The 16,115-nt window shown below is 39.6% G+C and overlaps 1 protein-coding gene and 1 long non-coding RNA gene across 4 annotated transcripts in view; one reads left to right on the top strand and one right to left on the bottom strand.

Annotated features, from left to right (window-relative positions):
• Positions 1-16,115, top strand: part of atrnl1a (attractin-like 1a) — a 325,816-nt gene that overhangs the window by 28,543 nt on the left and 281,158 nt on the right. For all 3 annotated transcript variants that reach the window (XM_004553538.6, XM_004553537.6, XM_076891448.1), the window contains exons 3-5: positions 10,065-10,148; positions 12,072-12,185; positions 13,078-13,206. In XM_004553538.6, the coding sequence (XP_004553595.2) occupies positions 10,065-10,148; positions 12,072-12,185; positions 13,078-13,206 (327 nt within the window). The remainder of the gene's footprint in view (positions 1-10,064; positions 10,149-12,071; positions 12,186-13,077; positions 13,207-16,115) is intronic.
• LOC143421759 (uncharacterized) lies at positions 8,060-14,401 on the bottom strand. The gene is made up of 4 exons (XR_013101318.1): positions 14,199-14,401; positions 13,230-13,313; positions 12,035-12,214; positions 8,060-9,503 (listed from the first exon to the last, which is right to left on the bottom strand). It is a non-coding gene; the product is annotated as an uncharacterized LOC143421759 (long non-coding RNA).

Raw genomic sequence — 16,115 nt, 5'->3', positions numbered from 1 at the left:
TATCCACCACTGGCACCATGTGCTTCTCAAAGATGAGAATATTGACCCTCAGTACATGTGGCAGATGTGAAAGGGCATGGAGGAGCTGTGGAGAACTTGTAACATCATTCAGTATGACTGGATTTGTGGCGTGTCAGTGATAGTCTAGGGAGGCAGGTACAAACTTCATACATAAAGGTCCCGTATAGATAGTGGATTCAAAACCAGGACCTTGCTGTGAGGCTATGGTGCTAATAACTTCACCTTTGTGCTGTCCTGCATTTAACTGTGATGAAATAAAAGCTAAAGCCAGTCTCTGCTTTTGTAGCATATGTGTTTTGATCTCAAAATAAAAGAACTAAAGTAGGAAAAACATTTACAACCTGTTGTCCAAAAACTCTACACAGTCTTACGGAGTGATTATACACGATGTACCTTACATATACTGTCCATTCTCTTCTGCTTGTCCTTGTCAGGGTTGGGGGGCTGGAGTCTGTCCCAGCTACAATAGTGTGAGAGACAGATTACACCCTGGACAGTCTGTTACAGGGCTAACAAAGAGAGAGACAGACAACCATTCCCACCCTTATTCACACCTATGGGCAATTTAGATTCACCAATTAACCTAACCCCACTAATTGCATGTCTTTGGACTGTGGGAAGAAGCTGGAGTACCTGCAGAGAACCCACGCCAACACGAGTCCGCAGCCCGGTGGTGGACAAACTCAGGACCTTCTTGCTGTTAGACAACAGTGCTAGTCACTGTGTGTTGCTTCCTTTAAAATAAAAGTTTTCACAAACTCATTAGTATATCATATTTACAAAAAAAGTGCATAAATTGTAAATGGCCTCCTCTCGATTCAACACAATTTCATTTCCCATCTATATTTTATTCATGGATCCCAGATGTCTTTGACTGACTGAACACAACAGAAAACTGAACACTGACGATGAATCAAAGTTGGAAACGTCCCCAGGCTCTAGTGGGACCCTGTATTCGAGGACACATTGCTGGTATTGTTACCTCAATGTTACCTCAGAAGAAATGAACTTTACTTGAAATCCCCTTGTGATTGAATTCCAACTTTCTCTTGCTTCAGTATTCCCACCACTTCAAGCAAGCAAACTGCATGTACAGAATTAAAATAAGGTCCCAGTTATTCATTCCCAGATGAATAGAAGAGGCTTCTCTCTCTGCAGAAATGAGCAAAACCTTTTATCAACCAACTTATTGGGTAGATTTACAGTAAAGTACTCTTAGATGATGTTGTTATTGTGTTGTGTGTGATGATATAACCACATTTAACTGGGCCTTCTAAAGTCATTCAGAGGGCATATTCAGAAAAAGCCCAAGTAAACAAAAGTGTTGTTTGGAGGTGCAAAGGCAACCTTCCTGACACTCTACTCTCATTCAGGTTAGGAGTTGTCAAGTCATTATCTAACCCCAGTAACCTAATATTCAGCTGGAAAAGCTGGCAGGACATTGGATCTTTATTTCTTCTCGTTGCACCATTAGACTTTCCTAGAATGTAAAATGCAAAACATATAATATCACAGTGAAGTATATTTTGGATCTGCACCTGAACTATGATCCATTATACTATATATGGTTTTAAATTTCAAATTAGATCATTTACGTTAAAATATGACTTGCTATGTCATATCAATATACTGTGATATAATGTGCAACCATGAAAAGTATTCCCATGTAGTAAAAGTGGTGAACAGTGCTGCTGAGTGTACTCAAGCTGCAGCAACCTCAGCAGAGACTCAGCTGTGTTTTTTTTAACACAAGGGAGGGTACCGAGTGGCCTTAGAGGGAATTCCACTGTGCTGTGCATTGTTATAAATTATATGATTCAATCAGGCGAGTCTCTGCCACAAGCTGTTTTTTCTAAATATGGTCATCTAAACTATACAGCGCAGGAGTGGTGTTATTCTTGGAGGATTTTCAAGGCTGTGAATTTTTATGATTTCTTTTTCCCCAAATGTATGAAAGTGTGTGTGTGTGTATCTGTTTCATGAGGGAAGGCATTTTTGCAAAGTGAAATCACTTCTGGACAACTCTCCCTTCTTTAATAGGTCAGTTTACGGCACAGTTTGAGAGCAGGCGTGTGCTGTGAAGGGTTAGGGTGATGATTAAAGGGCTGGGAATGAAAACAGTCTCTGGAAGCTCTTAAGCACAAACGTGTGCGTCGTTTTGTTTCTCACATGGATGATGTCAAACTCAGCTGACTAGATGCTGTCACTGAAAGTCTTTGTGTGTGCGGTTGTGTGTTTGTGTCACTGCGGTTGTTTTTGATTATGTGTTCCTCTCTAGTATGAATGTGTCACTGGGCTGTCGTGCAGTTAGCGGTCAGTAAATGTCTGTCTGTAGTGGGGGATTACAGAGAAAATCAATACTACAAGGCTGCTTTGATGTAGCCAGTAAGACACATTGACCTGTCAGTTCAACTTGTAGCCTTGAATTTCTTCTTCTCTTTTTGGTGAGCAGACAGTCTGCTTAACTTTAGTTCTGTAATTCAGTTGGGAAGGGAGACAGTCAGGGTGTCACTGCAGACTCTCTGGGCTAATACTGCTGTAATTCAATTTCCTTACAGGTGCCATTATGGCTTATTAAATCTTAAATAACCTGATGCATTAACTGTGGCACTGCTGTACAGCATAACAGTATAGACAGATGTCCACCCAACTTTCTGAGGCATCCTCCTGGGAGCTGTAGTTTTTAAATGCTCATAAAGATGGTGTGTTTTGTCTTTATTAAATGAGGTGTCCATAGTGTACCCACCTCCTGTCTAAAGACAGCTGGGATAGGCTGAAAAATCTGATTTAAACTTGGCCAATCTCCCCTTGAAAGTCATCTCTGTGCGCACCTCTAGGCCACTTGCTGTGCTATTTTCAAATCACTTCCTGGAAGTATCACTTGGTACTTTTGTGCATTTGTTATGAGCCTCAAACATGCATAGAGAGTAAACATCAGCTCTGAGCCTAAACCGACTTTAATGACTGCTGATAAAAACTGGGTCTCCAAACAGCAGCTTGTAGTGGGAGATTCATAGCTAGAAAGCAGCACGGGTTTTTTTTTTTTTTTTTAAAGACATCTACAGTGCTGTGCATCATAAATTCTTCCCTCAGGGTGAGACTGTCAATGCTGTGTTCTTCTGTAAAATCTCAAGGTGTATGTAAGGCGTACGCCTGCAGTTTCAGCCCCTCCCCTACCCAAGCGTGCACGGGTAGGGCCACGTATAATCGACACTTGCAAAACAGACGTGTCTGTCTGGCTTGCATGAACATGTACACAAGAAGCAGTACTTAGTGTGTATGTGTGTAAGTAGCAGTTCTACTGATCCATCATCAAATAACAGAAAACAGGAAGATATTTCCGACTATTGATTTTTAAATCAGATTGTAATTTGACTGCATTTGCCAGTAAATGTCATGACTTAATAATGTTATAGCTGTTTAGCTAAATGCAGGCACTTGTGTTCACTAATTAGAGTTGGCTAAATCAATCAGCATTGTATATCAACTTTAAAACATTTCTTCATGTTGGAAATAAGAAATACCTTATAAATTTACTTCCATTGATTACAACCTTTTATAATTTACTGAGAAGCTGAAAGATTTAGCTTCAGCATATGACAACAACTATACTGCTATTCTGAGACTGAAATGCTCGAGAGAAAAAAGTGTGAAAGGGACGAAGAAGTTGTTGGTGTCATGAGTAATGCTGCTTTATAAGAATATGTTTTTTAATTTTTTTTATTTGAATAGATGAGGAGGTGAGTGAAGGCTTGAGCTTTCCATTAGCAGATGTGTGCATGACATGAGCAGATGGTATTAAATGAGTAGGGAGGTGGTGCAGAAGGTGTAGCCAGGCCTCCCTCTGGATAGAGTGACAGGGGAGAAGATGAAAAGGGAGATTTGTAACTACACTACCTGGCGATATTGGGCTCTCTCTCTTAATCTGTCGGTCCCGCTTGTTCTTTTTCCATCCATTTGTCTGTCTATCCCCCATGCATCTGTCTTCTGTGCTGCATCAATTATTCACCCGGAGCAAATGAATATTTCAAGGGGGTGCTGGACTCTCTTCCTCCATACCTCATGCTCTCATTGCTGTCTCTGTTTTTATCAGTCTGCTCGCTGCCCCTCCTCTTGCTCTGCCACCGTCACCCTTTCATGGCTCGTCCCTCGGTGCTTTCGTACAATATATAAGCATGTGTTACTCCTGATCCCAATTCTGTGGTGTATGTAAAGGATTTGACTTTGGCCTCGTATTATGACCAGCCTTCTGCCCCTGCTCACCATTTATAACCTCAGCTAGCTGTGAGTCTGCCTGTGAGTGATGGCTTCCTGCCGACACATGTACGCCGTCTTCTTCTGTGCCAGGCGTTTTTGGGGGGAAGATTAATGGGAGAGGTGTTTGGAGTGACGGCTTGTTGGGACTGTAGGAGGCTACACCAGTCAGCTTCACATTAACAATGAATGTGATCTACCTTGCACATGCTTTTATAGATACTGAATATGCCAAAGATCTCAGCCTGAGAAAACCAGAGGAGAGCTACACCAAGGCTTTGTCAAAATTTAACTCTTGATTCTATTTTTTTGAATAGTAATTTTTGCACGTTTCAAAATGTTAGGGTTTGGGCGATATAGTGAACCAGTCATTGTCCCACACATCTGTTTTCATAGCTGCTTATACAACTGTCGGAAACAATGATTGCAAATAGTTGTTCACGACTTCAGATCACAAAGGAGAGTGGGAGGCAACCTAACTGCAACCAATCACACTCCAACATGGGCAGGCTGCAGTCAGACTGAATGGTCAAGGTTTGCAAATAATTGGCATCTAATTTCTAAACACAGGCAGATTACTAACACGTTACTATCAATCTGAATTAGTGCAACTGTGACATGTCTTTCTGCAATAGCGGGCTTGACTCAGCTGGTTCCCAACTGTTCATATTCTGGTTATATTCCTATATAAAAGCATGACTGTCAAGCCCATTTGTCGTTGTGCAGTTAAATTGCTGTCTTGCAGCAACTACATCACTTTTCATGGAGGAATTTCTGGACTCTGAATATCTGTTTAATGCAACTTTTTGTGTATGTAGACAGCAACAGATTTGTCCTTTCTTGTCAATTTATAGCAGTTAATCACCAAATGATCACAGATTGCATATAACTGACTCCATTTTATCACAAACCTAAACTGTGCACAAAAGCTGCTTTGAAGACAGACCTGATTGCCATCCTTGAGGCAACCATTTCAAATTTCCAGTCTATTGCACACGGTCACATTAGTATTTAGCATCTGATTACCACTTGCTCATAGTAATCGTATGATGACTAATTAGCTGTTTTTTTTTCCCCAAATGCAACTGTACCTGTAAAAATACACAAACAATTAAAACACAAAAAAGAAGAAAAAAACAAGTGACAATGGACTCTGAGTGACTGAGGTTCTGCAATTGAATTTCTAAGAAGTTTACAACGCAGTAAGCAGTAATTAAAATAATAAAAATATAGGCTGGGAAGTGCGTTTCACTGCTGCCACACATCAGCACGGTTTAAGCTTTGGCTTATTCAACCCACTGAGGAACTTTTTCTGCAGGCATGTAACCCAGGCATGAGTGGCCTTCTTGCTTTCCCTCACAGTCTAGTTACATGCATGTTTGGATAACTGAATAGATTCAAAGATTCCAGCTGAGATTAAATTTTAGTGTGAATGGTCATCTGTGCGTCAGTGTGCATTATTCCCTCTATTACACCATCTTATTTGAAATAAGCTTCATCCTGCTCCAACCTTGCATGCAACAGTGTGGAATGAATAAATGTTCCAGCATTTTTTTCTTTTCTATTTCACTTTTGTTTTCTAGCTTATGAACTCGCGCTGTCACAGCACAGCCTTTTAACCTTTTAGTTGCTGTTGTGGGTTAAGATAAAATAGCCATACTAGGCTTTTGGTTGCTGGGATGTTGCTTCGTTCTAGTTCTTCATCATTTAACACCCACACTGCAAAGAAATTGCACGAGTGACAGTTAGTGACTTTGTAGGACTGTTCCTCTTTTTCTTAGACTTTGATAATGGCTTTACATTTTATTAATTTCACCTTTCAAAGCTCTTTGCTAAAGTTTTACAGCATTTCCATAATGACCTTCTTTGAATGGGATGTGAAGTATGGCCCTAAATTCAAAAAATGTGAACATCAATAAAACAGGTGCAATAATAAGACAAGAAAATAGACAATAGATCTTGGGAACAGACATTCAGTTTTAGACATTAAAGATGTTCATGTGTCATCAGCAGTAAGAAACGAGTTTTCATCATCATCATCATCATCATCATCATCATCATCATCATCATCATCATCAATATGATCACCATCAATATGATCAACATTTAAGTCAGTGTTACAGCAGCATGACATGAATATTTGTCTTCTAATCCAGGATTAAAGTCGGGGGATCTAACTGTGATCAGCGGGGACTGATAGAAGAGGGATAGATGGAGGAGTAAATGGGCAGAAGTGAAGGGAAGAAGAGATGGAAAGGAAACAAAACAGACAGACCTTCTGCATCCTGTCTTGTTCCTCCTTTACATATATTGTGTCTGTCAGTGTGAGTGTATGTGTGTGCTTCTGTTTTACTGGCAGGATGTATGCATTTACTGCAGCTCGCATCCCGCTGTGCAGCAATCTGTTAGCACTTCCTTAGGTTCCTTTGTTTACCAGAAACAGCATATCCGGCTGAGGTTCTGAGCTGGGAGTGAAATGTAGTGAAATGTTGCACTCGCACAAACACTTGTTGCCTCAAAGACTGAGTGTATGCACTCTGCAGGATGCTAGGGACAGGGCAGTTTCTTCTAAACGTAACTTATGATGGTTTATGACTTATGAAATGCTGTTTTACAATTGCAGCAGTAAGTGTTTTGCTGGGCGTGAGAAGCATCATGGCAAATATAAATATGCTTTACCTTTATTGATTCGATGGATGCTTCTATTCAAAGTTATGGTGGTAATGTTTTTCATTCCTGTGCTATATATGATGCTAGAGGTTTTTTTTCCTTCCATTTATGCTTTCAATCACTATTTGACGTTTTATTAGCAGTAATACAATACTATATGCCTTTCATTAATGAATGTCTTTTTCTCTATTTCATATCAAGCAGCACTATGTTCAAGACAAATTTCCTCTTGGGGACAATAAAGGTTATTTGGCTTGATTGATTTATTTGAGTTCTGTTTCACCTGACCTTAGATTATAAGGTCAGAGGAAAGCATTTTACATTGATTGTAGAACTAATTGTCTTTAATTGGTGTATCATTGGACACAGTTCATAAACATGAGTTAGGATAATCACATAGACTGACGCTACACCAGTGAATTATCTTCATTTATACCATACTTTTTAAAACAGATTTTTCAGTGGGTTATTCCATTTTCGATGTGTGCTTCAGAACTAGCTCTCAGCTTGCCTCATGTTGTGATTTTGTGGATGAAGTTTTATCTACTATGTCGGTCTCTGTTACCTTGTTTTATGCTTCCCCCCCAAAGACACAAGAAAAATGAGTCTTTCACTCAGAAAAATCAGAAAAATGAGAGTTTCACTCTATTTTTCTCCTTCTTTTTCTAGTCTGGCAGTGTGCCACAGTGAGCACAGATCCTATAGTGAGGGCTTAGATAATGAGCACACACGGTCACACAGTAACATAGTGTTCAACTGGCGGCAGCCGGCGACATCGTCACTGTATGTGGTGCCGATATGTTGTGTGTGACAGTGTGCGTGTGTGTGTTTTCAGATTTTCCCTTGAGCATGGGATTACTTTGATTGACAAGTGCAATCGCTGGTTACCACCATCTTGGTTTTTACAGATGTCACACGAATTTGTCATGTTGGGATCGCTATAGCAACAGCATCAGGGATTGTCTCACCTTGATTTCAGAGGGATGCCATGTTTCGTCACCTCATACTGTTATTCTGCCAATCTGTCAGTCAGTCTGAATCAATCTGAGATGCTTGTTAGGCCTGCTGCCTGGGAAAATAATAATTATTAACATGACTGCAAAGCAGAGCTGTGTTGGGCAGTCTTTGGTTCCACTATAGCACCAGGAAGGACAAAAGGGGAGATGACAAATCTTAGTTTTACAAGACACAATGTAATGTAATGTAATCCAGGATTAAATAATGAATACAGCCGTGGTGTCTGCTGTTGTGAAACCTGATGGTGTCTTCACAATAAAACCAGCTCCATTCATAAAAACTGGCACGAAGAGGATGAGTTATAATACACACCAAAGGAAATTACATTTTTGATGGGGTGGGTGGTGCTGAAAATATGGAGAAAATTTTATAATAAAGAAGTGTGCAAAATATTAAGTATTCTTTGGTAGGTAGACTGAGAAGAATCCTAGCTGAAAGTAAAAGATGGTGACTGGACAGAGTTCAACCAAACTAAAAACTTGAGAGGGAAAAAAAAGATGATACACTGAAATAATGTTGTACACTTATAAAATTTACTGAAATAACATAAAATATGTTGGAATATAAAATTTACAGGCTTTAGTTTTAGTCTTTGGTGCATCTGTTTATTGAGTTATCTGCACTGAAAAGGTGCTGTGTTCTTATTCTAATACCTGTGCAGAACCTCCATATAGTAACAGTTAAAAATACTAAAATGAACAATCAAAACTAAAAACTGAAACTGAACATTTTAAAATGGTAAAAACTCAACTGGAATGATACCCTCACCCAGGCACCACCCACCCCCAACACTGCTCACTGGTGGTGGTGATGAAATCATGGCTCATGAAGACTTTGGATGAGGTGCCTGAACAAAACACATGATGTACAGTAGAAATGGGGAGGAGGAGGATCACTTCGCCATGCCAGACCCCTTCAAGGGAGAGTGGAAGATCACAGTGGATTAAAAGACTGGTGATAAGAGGCCGACTGGCTGTGTAGACACAGTTTGTTGGACAGGAACATTGACATTTTGAACGAGGTGAATTTGACAGTGTGAGATAATGTATGTGCTGAAGAATAAAAGGCAGCAAGAATAGGCGATGTTACCAACTAACTTCCTTCCTGGCTTCCACCTTCTTCTGTGTACATGTTGGTTGTGGGGATAATGAGTTGAGCTGTGTTGATGTTTGCAAGCATCTCTCCTGATAGGATTTTGTCAGAGAGCCGGCACAGTTGCGTCCCAGTTTGTGTGGCTTTGTGTCTTCATCCTCAGCTCAGTGGATGCATCCATCATGGCAGGCGGTTTTCCTTCTTTAACACTGCTCTCTTCTGCCAAGGTCAGCTCATTATATCCATGCAGCTCAGTACTGGTCCCATTGTATTGCAGGCTCTCAATCTCTCACTTTAATAGCAGCTTCCTCTCACTGATGTTAGGGCACTGAGCTACAGGATCCTTCTTGGTTAGTGTGGATGTTCTTCTGCTCGTCCATAATTTCCATGTAAGGTCTCTGCTCGGTCCTACTGTTATAGCAGTCTTTAGGGTGTATGATGTTCTTAATCTGGGGGATAAAAAAAATAATTAAATGGGCCATTTTAGAACAGTTAGGCTGAGCACCAGTTGTTATAAAGTGCTCACTATTTCATATTGCCAAAGTTTTACTGTGCAGTCATCAAATGGATGTTGATTTTAAATAATTTAAGCTATTATTTTCAATTCAAATGATATAATATTAAATTCTTTGCTAAGAAGAATGGTTTCTTCTTCTTCTTTTTAGATGATTAGTGTGTTTGTTTAAAACAAATGTTTATTTGTATTTTCTTACCAAGGAATAACCTGAAATAAGGAGGGGAAAAAAGCTCATGCCCTGCCACGCTTGATCTGGTGGTAGTAAATCAAACATTAAGCCCAAATACAACTCTTTGATGTCACATGATTGCACTGATGGGGACCCTCACTGATGTAAGAATGAGTATCTTTGTCTTGTAGGGGTCACAAGATAAGATTTCAACTCTAATTTTTGTCTGTTTTGTCACAGACTCCCCCAGTTGTTTCTGATTTTGAGCATATTAAACTGCGTCGCTGTGTTCATGTTTTCTCCCCTCTGTGTCTCTTTCTGCAGGTTAACAGACCTGTCAGGCTCTCTCACAGATGGTCCATTCAACTATAAGTACAAGACCAAGTGCACTTGGTTAATAGAAGGATTGTAAGTACCACTGTTTTTATCTTCCACATGTCATCATTAATCTTACTTACTTCCACTTGGATAAAGACTTTATTCTGTATCTAACTTAAGGGCTCTAGATAAGAGAGACTGTATTATTCTGTAAAAAGAAGGAGTTTGTCTGTGAATATAGTAGTTACTGTGCTTCGTAGTTGCTTTTTGCATATTTACTGCTCATGCTGCACCGACTGAAAGTGCTTCATTTGCAATTTTTTTCTCTTGCTATGGAAATACAATGCTTGCTTGCACTACATGTAGTATACACTGGTAGACCACCATGTAAAAGTCACAGAATGGCAATCATTATTTTCTAACACGGTGTGTAAGGTCATACATTTAATGGTCTCTGTATGCTCTGGAATGTTAGATGAGCTCTGGGCAAAGCAATGAAGATGTCCATGATCTCCTTGGGAAATGCTGAAGGGCAGCTCAGGCTCCGTAATATATTACTACTATTATATATGCTATTATTTATTTTACTGTACTAGCTGCATTTTCTCTAAGAAAGATGAGAGAAAGTTACTCAAAAGTGAGTTCAAGCTAATTTTATTTGTATATCGTATCACACATTCCCCTCAGAAGGCTTTAACTACTGGATGGGGTGCCAAGAGATTTGGAGCAGATATCCATGGACTGTGACTGAAAATGTGATTTTCAGGCATTTTGTTGCACAACAAGAAGGTCACCTTGCCAACACATTTCAACTCCCAACTCAACACTTAATGGGACTCACAGTAGTGTGTTTGTGTCATTTTGTGTAGGTTTTTGGTTACTGACTAGAAAAGGAAGTGTCAAATTTTAACTCTCTGCTGGTTATCAGCTCTTTGTATTTTATAAATTCGGGCTTGATGGCTGAAGGACCAACAACAACACAAGCCAGTTGTTCCACTTATATTCTTTTAATCAGCTCCCAGCTAACATCTACATGTAGAGGACAGTCTACAAAGCTCTGCACACTCTCTGATAGGACCAAAGCACCAAAGCTTCTCCTTTCTTGTTATACTTTAACATAAACTTCACTGATATGTCTCCATTTACAACACGTCACATTACTGTGACAACTTTTGCCCACTGTGTTGTTGTGCCCATTTCAGACATTGAGGCATTCATTAGAACAAGCTGCACAATGAAAAATGATGCTAAACGGTTACTGCCAATCATTTTTACACATGCTTTAAAACGTGCTACTCAGCTAATATGAAGGATGATTTTAAGTGATAGCTTCATTTTTAAAAAAATTTATTTTTTAATGACAGATTGCTATAAAATCTCCAGAGCATATTCATTTGTCAAAGAGGAATAAATAAATCAGGTATGAGCTAAGAAAAGAAAAAATCTCCTCCATCACACCCTGGTGTATTTAAATTTGCAATGATTGTACAGTGCAGATTTTCCTTCATTTTAACGTCTAGGCCCTTATCACATCAATTATCATTAGGACTTTTATTTTTTATTTTTTAACCAATTAGGTATGCATGTCCACATATGGGAGACAATGATTAGTTCCCTGGTGTTTGCCTTCATGTGTAAAATTGGTTGATTATCATATGCAGGTTTATCTAAAGCTGAAATAAAGGTTTATTTCAGGATTGGACCTTTACAAAACTAGGATACTTGATACTAATAGTCTGCATGTGAACAGACACTGCACGAAATGCATCTTCTACAGTGCTGGCATTAGGCAAGGACACATCTCACAAGGATTTTAATATAGCAAAAAGGTTTTCTGCAGTGAGTGTGAGTCCCTGAACTGTCGATTTATGATCTCAACCACAGATTTTATGAATAGTGGAGACACTTCTATAAAGTAAGAATCATATGAAGCTCATAGGTAGTATATATATTTATCAAGAGTATTTTTGTCACACCTGTTTATTCTGCATTCCCTCTCTCCCCGTCTCCCAGCCCCAACGCTGTACTCAGGCTTCGCTTCAATCACTTTGCCACAGAGTGCAGCTGGGACCACATGTACGTCTATGATGGAGACTCCATTTACGCCCCTTTGATTGCTGTCTTCAGGTGAGCACCTGCTAGTCTGAATAGGAGAGCTGTGCAATGGAGGAAATATGTAAATGACTTAGGTACCCTTTGGCACTGCTTCAAAAGTGCCAATAAATTTGTGCTTGTGCAGTCAAATGACTTCATGTATGGCCAAACAAACAATGGACCCCATAATTGCTGGCTTACCACAATACAGCAATAATAGAAAGAAAATACTGCAATTACTCACATTATCCCTGAATGCCACTTCTTTTTCTCGAGATTTATTCTGTACTTTGCTCTTTTTTCCCTTCTAAAGAACAATCTACAAGCATGTGGGTGGAACTCTTTCATTTCATGCAAATTCATTAAAACAGTAATGCTGCAATATTTTACCAACCTCCCACTTATTCTAATCCACTGAGGCTTATCTCTTGTTAAGAGTTCAGTTGTTTCCATAAAGGGGCAATTTGGACTATTTCAAGAAAAATATATAAAAATATCTGCCATTTGATTATACATAGTCTTGACTTGTGTAGCATTCTTACCTACAGTAAGTAAACTTAAATTGTTCATTATGGATGGGTACCTCCGCTTTGCATTGTAAAAAAACAAACACTAGTTCCTGCAGGGAGCTTGGGCTCAGTGTGGACATGGGTACATTTACAGTGCATTGCACGGATTAAAAGTGACAACCCGGTCCCCACAAAAAATCATAATCAAACGAAATTTAATTTGCCACTGCACTGCAATGTTTTTTTACTTCAAGGCTAATTACTGTCATGTATTTTCTGTGGGGTGGCAGTGCTTTCAGACTAGAGCACATCATACACCAAATACATTTCAGAAAACCTTCTGTTATTATTTTGGGTCCATGGGGGATGTCTGTCTTTGCAGGTCTCATTGCCTTTCTGTTGAATTCTTTTCTCAGCGGTCTAGTGGTGCCAGAGACCAGAGGTAATGAGACAGTTCCTGAGGTTGTGACAACGTCCGGCTACGCTCTGCTTCACTTCTTTAGTGACGCTGCCTACAACTTGACTGGTTTCAGCATCGCCTACTCGTAAGCCTCAATATTGTTCTTACCGTCACTCATTTCCTTGTCTTCACCTGTTTGTTTTTCCCATCCTCTGTTTTTCCAGTTGTTCCAGTTCATGATCAGTCTGTTCTCTCCGATATAAACAAAAGAGAACACATCTTATATTTGTATTTATACTGAAATTTGTACTGAAATGTCAGCCAAATACCAAATCCTGATAGCATCAGCTTGTTAATGTGTGCTTATTTGTGGCAGCAGATCAAATGCATCATCAGCTAACTGATTTGCAATATCAAGCAGTTACATCGACAGCTTACTAAGTGATTATTTTTACCAAATGCTATGGCTGTGTTATATTTAGGTGTGCTTCTATTGTCTGTGTGATTTCATTTGTCACTTGTAGGGCAATGAAATTAGTCTCACCCAGGATTTTCCCATTAAGACAAGTCAAAGTGACACGAAAAGTTCAATACAGACAGAAAGTGCGCAACAGGCTCATATTATTAATATTTTGATAAGATAAGATAAGACTTTACTGATCCCACGACGGGGACATTTTTGCATTAATGAGAACTTAACAAGGTAAAAAATGTAATCTGTATATTCCAAAATTAAGCAAAGGCTTTATAAGAGTTTTTGCAGCTTCTCATTATCATCTGCTGCCAGACTTTGACTTCAGCTTGTAGTGGCATTTGTTCCCTGGGGCGACAGAGAGAGACGATCACAAATTTTTGTGTGTTGGTGGCTGATTTAACAACCGTGATCACTGATTGGGATGACGCCCACTCATGTGAACCTGGTTATGTAGAGAGAAAACTTGGAAAGACATATAACTGGCAGCTGTGTGTGGATACTCTCCCAGGAAAACAACACAAGAAGAAGGGGGGAAAAAAATCCAGATTTTTCACACCACCTAGCTTCTTGGATTTGGTAAACCACATGCACTATTAGCTACACTAATAGTGTGTTCAGAGACATTGCATAAGCAGGACACATGACATTTAAAGAAAACTTACCAGGAAGCCTCATAATACTCTCCAATGTTGCTCTCTATAAAACCACAGTTGAATTACAAATGGCAACAGTAAGCCGGTCTCCATTTCTGGGTGTCTGTTGCCGGTGGGGACAAAAGAATCCAAGGTCACTGGGAGAAACTCACGTGATTGGGAAAAAAAGAAGAAGAAAGAAACAAAGCTGAAATACTTTCAGCTAGCACAGATCGTGAAGACACCATTATGTGGCACCACCTGGTGAGTAATGATAATAGTCAAGCAAGGCAAAATTATAATCTATAATCACAGCTGTGTCATCTGAATTGACAACAATGCTAACTTACATCCATCCTCCTATCAGAAACTTTGACACAATCCACAAAATGTTCTTGCTGCCTATGGTGCAAATCCCATGTCTTTTTTTTCTATATATGCTTCCAGACACCTCTTTAGCTTTGGCACGTTACCTATGGGCTGAAAGCCGTTGAAGTTCCCAGTCTGATGAAGTCATAAAGGAAGTTGCTTTTGCAGTTGTTTCTTTTCTTTTTTTCCTTTAGCTGGTTTTGTGTACACCATTTTTCTATCTTCTCACAAATGCTCATCACTGTCAGGCAGGGCCTTTGATATGTAATAATAAACTTAATGTTATTCATCACTTTTGTGGCTCACACAAAATCTCAAGTGTGGGATGGTTATGGCTTAGGGAGGTAGAGCAGGTCATCTACTAATTGGAAGGTTGGTGGTCAGGGAGGGATCCTTGGATATCCAAGATTCTGAACCCCAAGATGCTCCTGATGCATTCATTGGGGTGTGAATGTTAGATAGAAAGCACTTAGATGTGGAAAAAAGTGCTTGTGTGAATGGCTGAATGGGACATCTTGTATAAAGTGCTTTGAGTGCTCCAGTAGAGTAGAAAGAGTGCTATATACATTTACCATTTACTCGGACTGAAGGCCAGCCAGCCAGTCTGCCTCGCCATGCCAACTGGGAACGGTGTTTGGGAGCCGCTGTAACATTGCTGGTTTTTGTTTCCTGGCTCTACTAAAAGCTCAGTCGTACAGGACCATTCACACTGTTCATGTAGATTTCTATCACCCCTAATGTTAAACCAACCCACTTTGTGCAATTAGTGATGGTCATTACTGAAAACTGAATGCTATGTAACTCCTCCCAAGCTGGACACCTGCTTGGGAGGAATACGTGCATTTACACAGGTTCTTCTTAGCACACACATACACATACAGACGCACACACATGCCCACGGAGAGGAGATGAAGGTTGTCATGACAACACCCTTGTTACGGTAGCAAACCAGCTTTTTGCATTAACAAAAACATGATTCTCCGCCTCTGGTCCTTCACATCTTTCCCCCCAATTTTTCTATCTCTTTCATCTCGAACTTATCTGATATTCCATAGAAACGCCTTGTAATGTCGGTCTCAGTGCTTTTTGTTCCGTTTTGATTTTTATGTGCAATTTCTTTGTTCCACCTCCGTTTCCCATTTTCAGTCACGTCTGTCTTTTTCTTTGCGTTTTCCTCGCTGTGTCTATAATTTATCTTGTTTAAAATCAGAGGTAGTTTAGCTCCATCTCTATTGTGTGTCACATTGTTTATTTTTGCATAACATTCAGTTAGATTTGGTGGCTTTTATCCAAAGCCACTTACAGTAAGTGGATTCAAACTTTAATGTAAGCAGACTCAGATGGCATCAAAAACAGGAAGTCCAAATCTACACAGTGATGCCTTCGTGGTCTCTGGCTTTGCTTTGTATTTTTAAGGTTCTTCTTCTTTTTCAATACATAGTATTGCATTTGTTGTCACTGTTATTGTTAGGTTGAGTTCTGATTCCTCATTTCATTTCATTATCATTTTTTGTATGCTTAGTTTACTCTTCAAGTCTTATAGATTTAAGACGTCTTTAGTGTCACTTTCTATTCTGA

The sequence above is a fragment of the Maylandia zebra genome, linkage group LG13 (assembly GCF_041146795.1).
Source record: "Maylandia zebra isolate NMK-2024a linkage group LG13, Mzebra_GT3a, whole genome shotgun sequence".
NCBI lineage: Eukaryota > Metazoa > Chordata > Actinopteri > Cichliformes > Cichlidae > Maylandia > Maylandia zebra.
The sequence above is the reverse complement of the archived record's forward strand: the minus strand, read 5'-3'. Positions and strand labels throughout refer to the sequence as shown.